The sequence below is a fragment of the Schistocerca serialis genome, chromosome 3, assembly GCF_023864345.2.
Source record: "Schistocerca serialis cubense isolate TAMUIC-IGC-003099 chromosome 3, iqSchSeri2.2, whole genome shotgun sequence".
NCBI lineage: Eukaryota > Metazoa > Arthropoda > Insecta > Orthoptera > Acrididae > Schistocerca > Schistocerca serialis.
The window spans coordinates 66,715,286-66,733,464 of NC_064640.1; the positions used below are offsets into that span (position 1 = coordinate 66,715,286).

At 40.1% G+C, this 18,179-nt stretch overlaps 1 protein-coding gene across 1 annotated transcript in view; it reads right to left on the bottom strand.

The window, feature by feature from the left end:
- LOC126471528 (dynein axonemal heavy chain 5) overlaps positions 1–18,179 on the bottom strand; it is a 1,073,018-nt gene that overhangs the window by 371,933 nt on the left and 682,906 nt on the right. The window contains exons 36-37 of the mRNA XM_050099754.1: positions 7,160–7,354; positions 6,091–6,229 (exon numbers count right to left, since the gene is read on the bottom strand). Of these exons, the coding sequence (XP_049955711.1) occupies positions 6,091–6,229; positions 7,160–7,354 (334 nt within the window). The remainder of the gene's footprint in view (positions 1–6,090; positions 6,230–7,159; positions 7,355–18,179) is intronic.

The window sequence follows — 18,179 nt, forward strand, 5'->3', positions numbered from 1 at the left end:
ATACCATAGCGCAACATTAACATCGTGCTGCTGTGGAGGTAATATCACTGTGTAATAGTCGTGATTGAATGTCTGTTTCAACATTAGGAAAGGTCCCGAAAATCTCATTTTTTCCAGTATAGTACATGACAACGTAAGAGATGAAAGTGTAGAATGTGACCACAGTGGCGTATTTAAAAAGAAGTGCATCCGTTACCATTATTTACCAGTCTCTGTGCGTTGCGTGACACTAGCCTTGTTTTGGAAAAGTAAATTTTGTTATATATTTGTAGCATGCACATGTCAGCCAGCAATAAACACTTACTCGACACCTGGAACTTACCATTAGAGACCGTCATGTCAATAGCTTTGTTATATAGACATTGCAACTTCATTCAACAAATATTATGCATATGCATATCTCGGATGCTGAGAATTTACCACAAGAGCTGCAACATGTTAAGGACTAGTTTAATCATAACGACTATACGGACAGACAGATTCGACGTGTATTTGAATTTGGACCATTACCTTAAACAGCTGAAAACACTTAGTTCTGTGGCTTTCTTCCATATGCCGGGAACGTGTCTGCCAAGATAGCTAGCGTTTTGAAGAAACGTGAAATCGGATGTGTATTCCGTCCACCAGCTAAGGTTAGAGCACTTCTTGGCTCTGTTAAGGATGATTTCGGTTTGAGGAAGCCTGGCGTTTACAAAACACATTGTGAATGCGGTAAAATGTACATTGGCCCAACTCTTCGTGCCGTCAATGACAGATGTGTTAAACGTCATCGCCATACGCGATTATTTCAACGTGACTATGGCTCAAATGGCTCTGAGCACTATGGGACTCAACTGCTGAGGTCATTAGTCCCCTAGAACTCAGAACTAGTTAAACCGAACTAACCTAAGGACATCACAAACATCCATGCCCGAGGCAGGATTCGAACCTGCGACCGTAGCGGTCTTGCGGTTCCAGACTGCAGCGCCTTTAACCGCACGGCCACTTCGGCCGGCTCAACGTGACTAATTTGCGTGGCTGAGCACTGTCTTGCAGAGGGACATAGGATGCTATATGTTGTGTCTAGACAAGACAGCCTAGACACAATGAGAGGAAGCCGACAGGCACGCGCTAAGTTAAAGCTGAATGGCGTGAGGTCTGAAACAGGAGACGTAATGAATGCTATAAAGAAAAGTACGTTGCTTCTGGAATACTTAACTTTAATCCATCCTTTTGGTACATCTGGAGATTGTGGCGATACAAGTGAGACTCTTTAGATACATGCAATGTTACTAATGGCGCCTTGCTAGGTCGTAGCCATTGACTTAGCTGAAGGCTATTCTAACTATCTGCTCTGCTAATGAGCTATGCTTCGTCCGTGTAGTCTCTAGCAAAGTCGTCCGTACAACTGGGGCGAGTGCTAGTCCGTATCTCGAGACCTGCCTTGTGGTGGCGCTCGGTCTGCGATCACACAGTGGCAACACGCGGGTCCGACATGTACTAATGGACCGCGGCCGATTTAAAGCTACCACCTAGCAAGTGTGGTGTCTGGCGGTGACACCACACTATACAATGAGACACAAGTGGCAGAAAACGCCTCGCGTCACTAGGATTGTGTTTTAAAAGAATCTGTCGAAATCAGACTAACAGATAATATCATTAACGGTGATAAAGGATACCCCCCAAGTAAAAATTGGAATCCTGTTTTATCAGGTGTGAAGGAACAACAGCATCTGAATCGGCCGGCTATGAGTATTAATTTTTAAGGATAGATCGTTTTCCGACAGTATTCACCACTGGAGCATCTCAACTCTTTCAGCGCCAGGGGGCAACAGCAACTTTTCAGCGCTTGAGCGTTACCTCAGCGCATGCGCTTCCGCATTTTCGCTGCATATAAAGGTTCCGTCGTTCACGGTTTGGATCATTTATCGGCGAAAACGGCTTAGTTTTATTCACCTGTTGATGGCGGCCATATGGACCGCGGAAATATTGTGTGCAGATGACAGTTGATCGATTATGTACCACTCCGTTAACATAGCGCCACACCGACCAACAATATTATATTTTTTTCCCTTCGGCCTGTACAGACAACGTAAAGTAGAACCTGGCTAATCTGGCTTCTGATGATCCGACTCCTCACTTACTCCGACAATCCCATTTCTGGTGTTTACATACACGGGCCGCTGGACTTGTCGATGACTCTTCGTCTGTAATATGGATCACTAGACAGTCGACGGTTGTACATACGATAGTTCGCTCAGCTTAAGTGTGATTGTGCACGCATTTGTTTTATAAATTACTGACAGCGCACTTCTTAGAGTGTGTACAATTAATTTATAGCACCAACTAAACGAAAACATGTGACATTGTATTTAGAACCGGAGTTGAGCCCAGTCACATGAGTAACTGTGTCAGTACAGTTGACATTGACTGTACAACGAAAGCAGAATTAGCTAAGCAAATCATTGACGCTGTAACTTGAACAAGTCGTGAGAACGAAAAAGATAATGACATCGAAGACAATACGTTTGATATAGCCTTTCAGTACATTGTACAAAGCTCCACGTCTACCCCAGCAGACATTTTGTGGTTCAGGGAATGGCGGAACATTGCGGCAAAACCAAGGCCGTCGTCTGCTAAGCAAAAGAACATTGAAGACATTTTTCGTCCCGCTCTAGAACAGAACATTTTTTTTACCGTGTGATTCCTCATCTTTTAAACAGTGCATATCAGTTGTGTGTCAGTGCGTTATTGTATTAACGTATGTGCAGATGTTAAACTTTCACTCATTGTACCAGTATCTTACCGTACGATACAGACGTATTTTACAGTACATTTTTCAAACAACTTACGGGAATTCAGCCAGGTAGTATTAAGAGCGACCGCCGATATTTCGGCGGGAGCAAACCCCGCCATTTTCAAGGCAAACTGCAACGGACAGGCGATGTACAGGCAAATTTAAAACCTCGGTTCTCGAACGAATGCAGGAAAGGTGACACACTAAAGACCAGTGCCACCAAAGATGACCAAAGTCAGAGATATCTATAGTGAGACTACGAACTAGCAGGTGAGGTAACGTTGACTCCGTCCCTCTGTTTTTTGACAAGGGAGAGAGCAGGATTCCAAACAGAGTTTGAGCAAAAACCTCCATCCCTGTTTACAAGATTTCTCTAGCTGGATGTGCATGCCAATATCTCGGTGTTGTTGTATAACATAGGGTGGCCAGTATCCAAGCAATGTTCGGCATGGCAGATCTACTTGGCTGCTGTAATCGTGTGTGCCGTTTATGCTCAGTACATCGATCCTCCACGGTGCTGATAGTTTGACCAATATATGCAATGCCACAGCTACAAGGAATGCGATATGTACCCGCCTTACGCAAACCAAGATCATCCTTAACCGAACCCAAAAGCACTCTAATTTTAGTTGGAGGTCGGAAAACATATTTCACATCGTTTTTGCGTAAAATACGACCGAACCTGTTGGAAGTGCTTCCTTCGTAAGGCAAAAAGGCAGTAGACTTAGGTGTCGACTCAGTAATATCATCAATCACCCAATGCACAGTAAGTCGATAGCGCAACGCACGTACAATCTGTTTTTCACTATAACCATTTTGACGAAACGTAGCTTCAAGGTAGTACAGCTCAGCTGGCAAAGTCTCAGTGTCGGAAATTTGTGTCCTGTGTACCAAGGTACGAAGTACCCCTTCAAGGCCGGCCAGAGTGGCAGAGCGGTTCTAGGCGCTTCAGTCTGGAACCGCGAGACCGCTACGGTCGCAGGTTCGAATCCTGCCTCGGGCATGGATGTGTGCGATGTCCTTAGGTTAGTTAGGTTTAAGTAGTTCTAATTCTAGGGGACTGATGACCTCAGATGTTAAGTCCCATAGTGCTCAGAGCCATTTGAACCATTTGATCCCGTTCACGCTGAGACGCATAGTGGCAACTATTAGCCTGTAAATACAAGTCAGTGTGAGTACGTTTCCTATAAACTGCATGTTCTAATGATCCATCATCCTTTCTCCTAAACAAAACGTCAAGAAAACGAAGGCAACCACCCTCTTCCACCTCCATCGTAAAACGTATGTTCGGATGGATCGGCTTCAGATGTTATAGGAAGACATTCAAATTCTCCCTACCATGAGACCAAACAACAGAGGTATTATCAACATATCTGAAGAAACAGGTGGGTTTCAAAGGCGCCGATTCCAATGCACGTTCCTCGAAGTCTTCCATAAACAAATTTGCAATCACAGGAGACAACGGAATACCCACTACAACTCCATCTATCTGCTCGTAATACTGGTCATTGAAAAAAAGTATGTGGATGTCAGCACATGACGAAAGAGATTGGTTAATTCGGCACCAAACCTAGCCTCAACTAACCGCGACGAATCAAACATAGGAACACGAGTGAAGAGAGAGACCACATCAGAACTTACTAAAATATCAGAGTCATTCAACCGCAGTCGCTCCAAACGAGGTATGAAATCAGCTGAGTTCCTGATATGATGTTCACACCGACCACCTCACCTGCTAGTTCGTAGTCTCACTATCGATATCTCTGACTTTGGTCATCTTTGGTGGCACTAGTGTTCAGTGTTTGTTATGTTATCTTTCCTGCATTAGTCCGAGAACCGAGGTTTTCAAACTGCCTGTACATCGCCTGTCCGTTGCAGTTTGTTTTGAAAATGGCGGGGTGTGCTCCCGCCGAAATATCGGCGGTCGCTGTTAATACTGCCTGGCTGAATTCCCGTAAGTTGTTTGAAAATTGTATACGCCAGGAGAAACTCTGGTGTTTACAGTACACGTACATTATACGTTCGTGAAAAATTTATTAGTGTGTCAGTATTTTCTTTCTGTTTTGTTACTGTTTTAATATGGAACAATATTTCGGATAGTATTTCCAGCTGAAAATTTAAGTTCTACTGTACTATATTGTAATGTTATGCATCAGTAAGTGTTTCTCTGACAATCCGACATTTTTGCGTACCGACGATTCTCCCGGTCTTGTAGGGGACGGATTAGTGAAGTTCTACTGTACTTCTACTCTCTTAACAAAAACGGGAATGTTAGTAACACTCCACAAAAGTTTCTATTGGTCATCTTACGACTGGTTTAACACAAACGTTTTCAAAGTAAATAGTGAGCAAGGTAGCACTGTAGTGAAATTTGTGAGGACGGCGGTTCAAATACCCCACTGGTCACATAGATTTAGATTTACCGAGATTTCCCTAAATTACTTAAGGAGAATCCCGCGATGATTCCTAAACCACGGCCCCTTTCATTTTCCATCCGTCCTCCAATTCGAACTAAAGTTCCGTCTATAACGGGCTCGTCTTCAACTGGACATTAAAGTCTTTGCTTCCTTCCTTCAAAAACAGTTTAAATTAATTTCCGATACACAACAATATTGATTATTTGCCTCTCAATTAAGTAGAAGCGGTGGAGAATTTCAATTAAAAGCACTTGCACGCAATGTAAAATATACTTAACGCGACACAAGGGATACTCGTATTTCATAAACGTTCAGAAATAAGTATTTCAAGAAGTGGAAGCACGTAGAGTTGAGTTTTTTGATACATGAATAACAGTTACAACATTTTTATTTACTGCTTTATTGAAGGATCTATAGTTTTCTTCCAATGGGTCTATGTACATTTTAAATGCAATTTATAGCCTTTGCAGACGTGCCACAACCTTTATTTCTATGTTTTTCAACATTTTAACAAATATTAGGGTTGTCCACTCGGGACAACTGGTATAAAATAAATCTCGAATTATTTTTAGTGTAGATAACGTTAAACGATAAAATCCAAAGAACTGAGAAAAAGCTATTTAAGTAGACCTTCTAAATGTATTCTAACGAAATGTGTTGGGTATATAGATGTACTGTCTGATTTTTTGTTATTTTAGACAGGTAAGTCACTTTACCATAACTAGCATTCAGTATAAGCATATGAGCTTTGCTGATCGATAAGATGAACCAAAATATAGGCATTTTGACTAAAAAAAGCGGAAATTGTGGAAACATAAAACATAAAAATCATAAGAACAAAGTCGAATAATAAAGGTAAATTGAATACTATGTAAATAGAATATGGTCAGTGTTTACCTATGAGCTTAGAAAGATTCATATCTCGAAGAACTCTCATGACTATTGTGCTCTCCGAATCCTTGCAGTTTGTTCTCTTGGCCGCACCCAGAGTTCGGAGTACAGAGAGAATGTTACGCAGACCGAAATCGTAGTGAACCTGTTCGACAGAGATTTTTAAAAACATCACACTGAAAAGAAATTCATATTCATATATGTATTTCTCGACGACTCTCCAGCGATTATTACCGTGTTCATTTCACAGACTTTCCCAAGTTAAATAACTGTTTTGATGATACTACACGACAATAAAAATATCTTACAATTAAATTGCTCGTTAGTGCTATAACGAGGTACAAATCAAGAAGAGTTAGAGTAACAGTGATGGTTAAGCTATCCAAAGCCTGCATTCGTGTTAGAATTACTGAAACACATCCAACATACGAAGGACTTCTTACATTTAAATGCTCGACAGCCTATGTATTTTGAACCGCTGGTTTAATGGCCTATCCAAAGATCTGTCTCTTGTTCCTCGATATTATCACTAATATCGAATAACACATGTATGCACTTTGTAAAAAACTCGGTAATTCTGTTGCCTTAAATGCATTAGTTGGTACATATTGCACGGCTCTGCGCGTGATCTTGAAACTATATAGAACCTAACTCTCAACCTGTCAGGTAGAAAGGTTTGAAACAGAAAATTATCTCCACTTCTTTTCCCGAATGGATTAGCTGTCAACAAATTAAATGGAAGCGCTGATAACCCTCTTTAAGAAGTACTGGACGCGTTGGTATAAATGCTTTATTTTCTAACGCCTTACTGCATAAAATTGTTAGTAGTACGATTAGTGGTTGCTTTATGAAGGCAAATGAAAGAATACTACAGAGTGGAAACCGGGTGATGCTATGAACTGCATATTCAGGAATTTTTTTAAAAAATTAAAAGAGATCAATTAATTCTAATCGAGACTATGAAGTTACATAAACTACAAGATTTAAATGGATAAAAACCACGCCTGAGAGTAGCATAACACTTTTAAGCTAACGTAGTTTCAAGACTAGTTGATTTTTGATGGCGGCACTGCACCTGCTTGGTGAGCTGCTCCTCACACAGCTTGTAGAGAGTGTAGAATTTCCTGGCGAGAGTGATGTTTTCCAGGAAGCCACAGGAGGCTAGCTTTACCCGAATGATAATTTGTCTGTCTGGAACCATCATAGCCACTGTGCGGAACTGAATTTTCAAGTTCTCCGGCAATTCTTTGCGACCGGCATAGCCAGGGTTCTGAAAAAAAAGTGAAAACGGAGAGTTGATAAATCGCTGGAATAACATTTAGAAATAAGTCAAGACCAGTGAAGATAAATACAGATTTACAGAGATACACCATACGTTACCATAACATCTAGTTATGTGTAATGTAAAAATTGTTATATGTAGTTAGAGAGGGTTTAGGCTAAATTCTAAGCCATTAATATTAAAAAGCAGAGAAGCATTCACTTCATCAGCCATTCATACAGTTATGTGTTGCTTTGATGAAAATGACACTAAAATCAACAGTTGAGTATAATATATTATAACCGGTAATACACTAAATTCTGAAGAGTGATTAGTCGTGATATAGAAGGGTGAGGGAGGCACGTTGACCCTTGGCCGCCGAAATAGCGAACTTCCAGGACCTGAGTTCGAGGTGGACAAGTATTGACAGCACACCCATTGTGATCAGTACGGTTCAGAGGAAGAACTCGCATGGTTGATGGTGATGTGATGTGATTAGTGTTTCAGAGCGCAAAACGGTAAGGTCGTCATAGAATAGAGACGAAGGTAGTGAAATTTTGTTAAAAATAATAATAAATTTCAAACAAAGAATTTAAAATACAACACTGACATTAGGGGATCCATAGAAGACCATCCAAAAAATACAGGTAGAATACTGCAGAATAACTAAATAAAATCAAGTACTAAATTGACTCATGTAAAAAGAGGTCATTATATTGAGTTTGTGTTATTACTTAGAAATAATCTGTGTCCAAACCACTCTGAAATACACTAAAATCGAGACATCACACGAAAGCTTAAAAATGAACCACACGCATCTCATTGTCGTTTCAGATTGAGGGCAGGCCCTGTGGGAGACCCAGGTCTGCTCTCACGTCGTCATATAAAACATTCTCAACTAAAATAACTCGTATAGACAGCTGGTTACGAGGTTCATGGAATACCACAATGTCTATTAATTTTCACTGGGGCTCAGTTCAAGTGTAATGAGGTGGTGTGTCTCATATTGCTGAATGTAAACGTCTCTAATATTTTAAAGTAGATCAAAACAGAACCAAAAGGTAGCTTTCAATGTTTACAGAAAACCTACTGGCACTAGCACCACTATACCAAACTCATCAACACATCCCTCCTCGCACAAAAGAACTGCTTATAGATCAATGCTGTACATAGCACACAAATTTCCACTTCAACATACAGAACCCCAACAAGAAATAGAAACCATAACATATACTGCAATAAACAATGGATATGACCCTTCTCTAATGAATACCATGTCACAACAGATAAAAAATAAACTGAACAAACAACATCAAACTACATTCACAACTGACAGTGTCCCAGCAGTCAAATATGTAAAAATGCCATATCTTGGAATAGTATGTGACAAATTACCAAGACTATTCAAAAACATAGAAGTAAAAATTAGCTTCAGCACCAACAACAACTTAAGTAGGAAGCTTATTCACAATATAAAACCACCAGATACAAGTTTTGATACATCTGGCATTTACAAAATTACCTGCAGCCAATGTAATAAATATTATATCGGCCAAACAGGCAGAAATTTCAGAACCCAATTCAAAGAACATTTAGACTGCTATAGGCTTGATAAATGTAACAAATCAGCATTAGCAACTCACATTAAAGACACAGGCCACCCTTTGAAAATCAAAGACAACCTCGAAATTTTACACAGAGTAGGAAAAAGTAAAAGAATGGATATCATGAAAGAAATGGAAATTTTCATACACAAAGCATGAAGATAACATTCTTAATGAAATAACTGTATTCAAAAACTCAAAATTCTTCAACAGTCTGAAGCCAGTTCTAACTCAATAGACTCAAGAAATGTCAACGTAAATAACTGACTAGAACCAAGAATATCGATACAAAACCTCGATAATCGACACAGACTCACATGCTACAGTCCGCCATCTTGTGCTGTGTGTATAACATCGCAGCAATTTGTGCAGTGGCAATCAGTGACAAAATATAATGTGCAGCTCAGCCATTACACCAGTGATGCAAGTGAAGCAGCAAGATAATGAAATTGTAAGTGATCAACTGTCATATAAAAGCCTTTCACACTATTTTCGTAATACATAACTGAATCAAATCTATCTACATCCGATACAGGCTGTAATATACGTAGTCAACAACAAACAAGAAAACCAGCAGAAGACATCACTGTTTTCGATTTCTAGATATACACTGCCCCCCTCCTTCCCCCCAAATGCCACACCAGGAGGTACATTAAAAAATTAAAAAAACAATTGACAAAGTGTTCTAGGATAATCTAGTTTAAGACTATTTATTTTTAAGTAACATTTCTTTATGTATGTATTAACGCTTGAAAATGAACAGAACATGTTCGATACGCGTTGCATTATGTTAGATTAAGCATAACATAAAATAAAAAGTCTGGTAGCAGAAACTTGAAATAAATAATTATCCCACACAGTCACGGTCCACAAACATAGCCATCATGGCTGAAAGTAATGCGCTAGCTAGTTTATGCATAGTTGTCCTATGAGAGTCGATGGCAGATACACTATGGATCTAATTTTATACCACGGTAGCTGTCGCTGTATAATCGTATTACGATCGTTCTGACCTGCACCACTTCGGCAAGAGAGCTCTCGCACTTTCTTACTTTCTAGTACCCAGTCATCGGTGAGTATCAATACGATTTGTGGTCCGTCATGCCTGGGGACGCTCTATGATTCTTCTGCCTTAAAATCTCCATGTTTCTCGGTGGTATGGTTAGATACAAGTTGTTTTTCCATCACTAAGTTCTCAAGTTACCTCTCCCTCTATAAGTAAAACCATCCCTGATGAACCACTGTGTGGCTTGCGTGCCTCAACGGTACGGATGGTCATACCACAGGTACAACCACAACAGAGGGGTATCTATTGTTAGGCCAGACGAAGGTATGGTTTCTGAAGAGGACAGCAGCCTTAGCTGCAGGGCAACAGTCTGGATAATTGACTGATCTGGCCTTGTAACACCAACCAAAACAACCTTGCTGTGCTGATACTGCGAACGGCTGAAAACAAGCAGAAACTACAACCGTAATTTTTCCTGACGGCATACAGCTCCACTCTACGGTTAAATGATGATGGCATCCTCTTGGTTAAATATTCCGGAGGTAAAGTAGTCTCCCATTCGGATCTCCGGGAGGGGACTATTCAGGAGGATGTCGTCATCAGGAGAAACAAAACTGGCGTTCTACGTATCGGAGCGTGGAATGTTAGATCCCTTAATCGGGCACGTAGATTAGAAGACTTAAAGAGGGAAATGGATAGCTGGAAGTTAGGTGTAGTGAGAATCTGTGGGAGGTGGAACTGGACTTCCGGTCAGGTAAATACAGGCTTACAAATACAAAGTCAAATAGGGGTAATGAAGAAATGGATTTAATAACGAATAAGAAAATAGGAACGCGGGTAAGCATCTATGAACAGCATAGCGAACGCACTATCGTAGCCAAGATAGACACGATGCCCACACCTACCACAGTAGTACAAGTTTACATGCCAACTAGCTCCGCAGAAGATGAAGAGATTGAAGAACTTGCGACCGAACCGCCGAATCTTTCCATCAGTAAATGGGGTATGTTCTCAAGTGACTCCGATGTTTTAACCCCTCCACTGACAGAATGACCCGCTTCCTACTTCCGTATGTATAAAGCCAATACGGACTTGTAGCTGTCACGCCTTTGCGCTTACTGCTACGTATTTTAACTGTAAATAGCTCAGCCCTAATGGTAAGAGTTAGTAGTGAATTCTGGCGTTATTAATCTTTGAAGACAGCACAGCTGCCACAAGCTCAGCTCACTTTTACTCTACTCCTACCCTCGCCATTACACCACATTAACTAGGTGCTACATGGACCTTGCTAAATTCACTTGCGTATACATTTTTGACCGTTACTCGCCAGTATTTACCTATTGGATTAGTACACTCCTAACCGGACTATTTCTCAAAGAGCTGTGATGATTGAACGGGTTCGATCCACGGCCTACAGTGCCCTACAGTTCACACGGTAACACTGCCTACCTGACCCACTTAACTTGGTAGTGAGCTTATGTATCCAATCACCACTGCTAGCAGCAGTAGATAATCCTATCAGCACGACGAGAGCAGCAGACTTACCGTCGAATCCTCCTGAAAATACTTATAACTACGGTCGCCAGCTCTGAAGGAGCAAAAGAATAAATCAATTTTTTGGCTCGTTTCAAAGTGAAATGGCTTGAGTTGAATTTTAAACTTAATTCTGAATATTACTATTTCTGATCATTCTAGGTGATTCTACAAAGCAAATACTCTCTCAATTTCTGTGAGTTGGCTTGGTAGTTACCACCAAGACAATTTAAGCAACTTAGGTTAACAAACTTCTACCCTTCAACTTATTTAATGATTTTGGGATATTACTCTTTGGACAATTGCTATAGATTTAGTTAAGTGACTTTACTTGAAAGGTTACTCAGAAATATTTAAGTAACTATAAATAGGCGACTCATTCTGGTGTGACAATTGCTCTTTTCACCATTCTTAAACGCTAAAGTATTCTACAACCAAAAGAATTGTAAATGAAAGAGGCGATGGTGGCCTCAGTCTGATTTCACTACACTATGTTTCAGGTTACTACACTTTACAATGAACAACATGCGTCGTAATTTTACTCATTACTATATTCTGTCTTCTGCACTTGCACAAAAGAAAACTGGTATTCTCCTTTTACATGTATACAAAGTTCGACTTAACAATTGCAAGCAGTCTTGCCTTGGGTAGACGTGTCGGTGCTGGTGGTGAGATGCATGTGGCTAACGCAGCTCTTCACGCCTCATGCCCTCAATGGCGGCTGGAACTACGAGCTGTAGCACTCGTATAAGCTACTGCACGTCCGCCATAAAATCTGGGCGCAAGAACTCTTACACTCAGCCCCAGTGGCATAGAGATGGCTTCGACAACCATTCGTCGCGTTCCACTCCACAAACGGCGACGATATTCGCCTTTTCGCTGTTGCACAGTCACTTTTGCGTGAGCACAGTTATGCACGTCCGCTCACGTCAACACTCCCCAGGCCAATTCCATTGTTCAGTCCCTGTGTCTCCAGCTACCTCTAGCTATGCTCGTATCACCAAGAGTGGGGGCGTTCCCCTACCACCTTTTCACCGAAATCATTTAGTATTTAAGAATATTTATATTTATTACCCTGGAGTTCATACCAGTCATAATAATTTACTACTAGCGCTTTATAACATTAAATCATACAGTAATAGCTTATAAATACCAAGAAAAAGAATACATTTGACTCCGATATCTTATTGCATTGTCTGAGACAGCGCTAATTCCCAGTTTCGCCAATAGATGGCATCAGGGTGCACTCCCTGGCAGTCTCACACCAGCGCGCCCGTTTCCGACGCGCGGGCTCCAAATTACTGGCAGCCCACCATCATTTCAGTTCCGTTACACATGCCCCACTTCTTATTGAAGTATCTAACAGTGATAATTCAATAAGAAGTCTCTCCTATAATGAATCTGAAATTTTCGTTAAGCTTTTTACCAAGGGTTTTCCCTTTCTTACTGATACACCTCGGTACTTATATTACTTATTTAAAATTAAACACCAATTCTTTCTATCTTTCCTGCTAAACATTACATAAATGATTTACATATATTCTTTACAATTTTCTTACATCTAAACACAGTACACTTTAAATATCTTTTTTACAAAAATTTTAAATACACTTCTTTTATCTCAGGCAAGTAAAACACACGTTAAGCGCCTATTACTTTATAGCCCGTCCTTATCACTTTACCTCCTCACTTTTCTACCTCTTCCACAACACTTATTTACACATCTATTAAGGCTTTCTTAGAAGCTCAGTCTTTCCCAGTCTGTTTAGTCTCTACTTAAACTAGAAGTTTCATTAGAATACTGCAACATATTTTAGTGAACATTTACCTTTCACATTGAACAAAAGAAACAAAACTATTTACATATTGGTTTACTTTAATATTTATTTATATATTTATTTTCAATCTGGTAGAATTCGTGGCTCATACCTTTTGAGATCCACTATGTTTCTTACTCCCAGGCGTTTGCCTGTTAATGGGTACTCTAAATAATAAGCATTCACATTGGGTATGGACACTATTTTAAATGGTCCATTATATATATATTTAAATTTGCTGATCTCGTTATTAATTTCACTTGACTTTTCATGTGTTTTTACAAGAACGAGATCACCTATTTTGAATTTAGGATTCCTTACTTTTTCGTCATGACGACGAATTCTCGCATCTGCTTGTTTTCTCATCTTGTCTTTTACTAAGTTCTTTTTACTATCGTAATCTAATTCAACTCTATCTGGAAATTCTAGTAGGTCTTCTACTAGACTTTTACTTCTCGTCTTTTTCAGGATTTCTTCTGGAGTAAATCCAGTGCTCTCGTTTGTTAATGAATTCATGATTTCTTCGAATTCACTCACATACATGCCCCACTTCTTGTGGTTACTATGGCAGTACGTCCTAAATAACCGACCTATCTCACGCATATATCTTTCTGCCGGATTGCTTGATGGGTGATAAGCTGAGATATGGACCACTTCTACCTGTTTCTCAGTTATCCCATCCTTCCACATTTTTGAGCAAAACTGAACACCATTATCTGATAGTATTCTCTTTGGCTTCCCTACTTTCACAAAATAATCACACACCATTTTATCATACACAGCTCTGGCAGTAGCTTTTCTCAAGGGATATAGCTTTATATACTTTGAGAAAAGTTCAACTGCTACAAATATGTACACAAAACCCCCCATGGTTTTCGGTAATGGCCCAAAGATATCTACTGCTACTATTTCTAATACTTCATCAGGTTTTATTGATTGCATGGGCCCTTGATTAGTTGAATTTGTTACTTTCGCCTTTTGGCATAGATCACAAGATCTTATCCTCTGTGCTACCCTTCGTGCCATGTTGTTAAAGGTAATGCATTCATCTAACTTATCGGTACACTTCCGTGCACCACAATGGCCATATGCCAAGTGAACATAATCTATCAGCACTTCAGTGTGTTGTTCCGGCCAACATACTCTCCACTTCCCTGGATTATTTAATCTTTGAAGATACAGTACACCTTTATGTATTTTATATGAAGCCCTTATGTTAGTTGCGTCCGGATTGTTAAACTTGACCTTTACCGACTTGAGTGCATCATCATCACTTTGATATCTTCGCATATTCCGACATATTTCCCTAATTTTTTCTCTTCCTTCCGCTTTTTTGAAGTAATTCACCTCAAAAACATCTTCCCTATTCTTTACACTTTCTAGTGTCTCACATCCTTCTGGTAATCTCGACAAAGCATCCGGTACCGCATGTTCTTTCCCTTTAACATACTTGATCTCTACATCAAATTTTTGTAAAAACAGCGCCCATCTGGTCAACCTGTTATGTAACAATCTGCAGTCCTTCAAAAATATTAAAGCTTTGTGGTCTGTATGGACCACAGTCTTATGCCCCCATAAGAAAAGTTGAAATTTCCTAAAACCCCATACTATAGCTAAAGCCTCCTTCTCTGAAACCGTATAGTTTCTTTCGTACTTAGACATTGTTCTACTCGCAAATGCTATTTGTCTATGAGTTTTTTCCCCATCTATCATTACCTCCTGAAATATGGATACTCCCAATCCATAATCTGAACTATCTGTTGCCATGTGGAATGGTTCACACAGGTCAGGGTGCCATAACTTTATGTTTTTAGCCAAATTGTCTTTTAGCCGGTTGAATGCTGTTTCACATTCCTCAGTCCACATATACACACTGTTCTTCTTAAGTAGGTTGTTCAGATGTGGGCTATTGAACACCTGATCATCCACATACTTACGATAAAAGGAACAAAGTCCTATAAACGACTTTAGTTGTTTTTTATTCTTGGGAGCCGGACAATTTCTTATTGCTTTGACTTTATCGGGATCCTTTCCAATTCCCTCTGGTGTTACTATGTGACCTAAAAACTTTATTTCTTTCTTCACAAACTCGCATTTTTTCAGGTTCAGGGTCATTCCTCCTTTAATTAAAGCTTTGCACACCCTGTCGCATAACTCCATGTGCTCTTCCCATGTCCTTGTAGCAATTAACAGATCATCTACATAAACCGTGATTAGCGAACTAAGTTCACTCCCTAAAATTTTGTCTGAAGCCCGAATGAACACTGAAACGGAAGTATTTAGGCCAAATGGTACCACTGTGAAATGGTAGCATTTGCCGTTGAATAAAAATGCCGTGTACTTCCTAGACTCCTCACTTAATGGGATTTGCCAGTATCCTGCAGTTAGGTCTAAACTAGTCATGTACTTTACACCATTAAACTTCTGCAATAAATTATCTATGTTCTCTGGACGATCCAACTCCCTCTTCACTACTTTATTCAGAGTGCGAGCATCTATCACTATTCGTACACTTCCATCCTTCTTACCTACTAGCACCAGTGGGTTATTATATGGGCTAGAACTCCGTTCAATGACCCCACATGAAACCATTTTATCTATTTCTTTTTGAACTGCTTCTTTCTTAGACACGGGTACATTATATGGTGGTTTAAAGAAAGGTTCATGCTCCTCTACCTCCATGCAGTACTCATAATTTATCACTCGTCCCGGTTTGTCTGAAAATACCTCCTGATTTTCTTTCAGAATTTGCCATAGATCCTCCCTTTGGGCATCAGATAGTCCTTCCGTTTTATCCACTACATTTCGAAGGAGTGTCTCCTTATTTCCATCTTCAACTATCTGCCTCACCAGACACCAATCGAATTTTTGACCTATTCCTGAATCATAATCATCTCTAAATTCTACCCATCTCAGCTGGTTCTCTTCCATTACTCTAGATGATTCAAATGGTATTTCTAATACCGCACTATCAACTTTACAAACTATTATCCCTTTGTCACAATCTATAATTACTTTCTGTTTTATTAACCAGTCAATGCCTAAAATGATCTCGGCACTGAGCTCTGGAACTACTAAAAATGCATTCGAAAATAGCTTGTTTTTTATCTTAAATTCCATCATCACTTGATGTTTAACGGGTTTACTACATTTCCCTGTCGCCCCTATCACTTTAACACCTGTTACTGGCATCATGACTACTCCTCGTTGCTCTTTGATCATCTCAAAAAATGCGTGCGAAATAGCACTTATTTGAGCACCCGTATCCAACAATACATATAAATCGTATCCACATATATTAATGGGTAGGATTGTTTGCATCCTATTGTCCTCTTTCATACTTTCTTTATCTTCCCATAATAAATCCTTTTCCACCGCCAAGTCTTGCCATATTATTTTTCCGGTTTCTATACTGACCATTCCATCTGGAGGTTTCTTTCTCCTTTTCATCCTAAATTCTTTCACCACTTTTTCCAATAGTCCTTCGTCTAGGCTCTTTAATGCCATCTCATTCTCATTCGAATCTGTCATGCCTGAACTCTCGGTTGCAGAATCGGAAACTTCCTCTACTTCTTTTTCTCCCTGGATGCTTTCTGATGATTCTGACGATAATTCCTCCTCCTTAGAAATATGACCTTCTTCGGATTCAAATAATTCTTGCAAATTATAATCCATTTCTCTATTTTCCCTTTGTTGGATAGTACATTCGCCACTCTTACTTTCATTATTTTCCCCTACTAATGGAATTCCAGTCTCACTCAACTCATTTGCTTCAGTACTACAGGGATCACAACACTCTTTCTCTTGGTTAGATACACTTTCTCTAATTTCTTTAAAAGAATCTTCATCACAGTCATGTACTCTTGCTGTCACTAGGTACACATCATAATCGGTATGGCTCTCTAACACTGTCATATTCGGGTCCAAATTAATCACTTGAGTGGAAGATCTTTCTAATTGTGCTGGCTGGCTTTTGAGCTGATGTACATATTCTGCATATGAGGTAATTTCTGAATCGGCATGCGTCTCTGCACTATGCCCCTTTTTCTTATCCACCCTTTCCTCTTTAATTACTTCTCGATGCGATTCGTCGACTACTCGTACGAACCTTTTACCATAAGTCACATCACTCCTACCTTGCCCCTGCCTCTCTGCACAGTTGCCATCCCCACCGACAAACAACGCCTTCTCTGACTCTTCCATCATCAATTCGTCACTCTGACCTCGAATTGTACTTATTTCATTCACGTGAGCCTTCACATCCGACCGATATTCTTTTCCTGCTTCATTTCCCTTAATAATTCCTCCCTGCGCTCTCTCCTCTGTTTGTATCCCTGCATTATACTTCGCAAAGTTTCGTTTATGTAACTGCTCTTCAGGCGAACGACGCACTATCCTACTATAGTACTGACTACTCCGATCTTCCCTATATTTGGGCCATTTCTTTCTTTCCGCGCGCGTTAGGCCCTTGACCTGCGCGGTATTTAGTTTTCCTGATTTTGATAATGCATCCCGTTTCCCTGATAGTGTCCTCTCCCTCGCTGAGAGTTACCTCCTCGACCTCTTCCTCTCATCATGTTAATTTGCGGTTCATTCCTACCACCTTTTACTATTCCATTCTGATTTCTGAAACCTCGAAACTCTCTAGTTTCACGCCACCTATCTTCATTCTCGATTTTTTCTAAAAATTCATCGAATGTTCGATGAGTGCCTCCTACATAACGCTTTGAATCGTCAGGTAGCTTTTTCCACAACTCCCACACTATCTCCGATTCTGATCTACGATCTTTAAGATACTCCAAACGCTTGAACCATCCTTCACAGTATTCTTTCATGAGCCCACGCCCATGTTCTGGCATTCTGGCGACAACAAA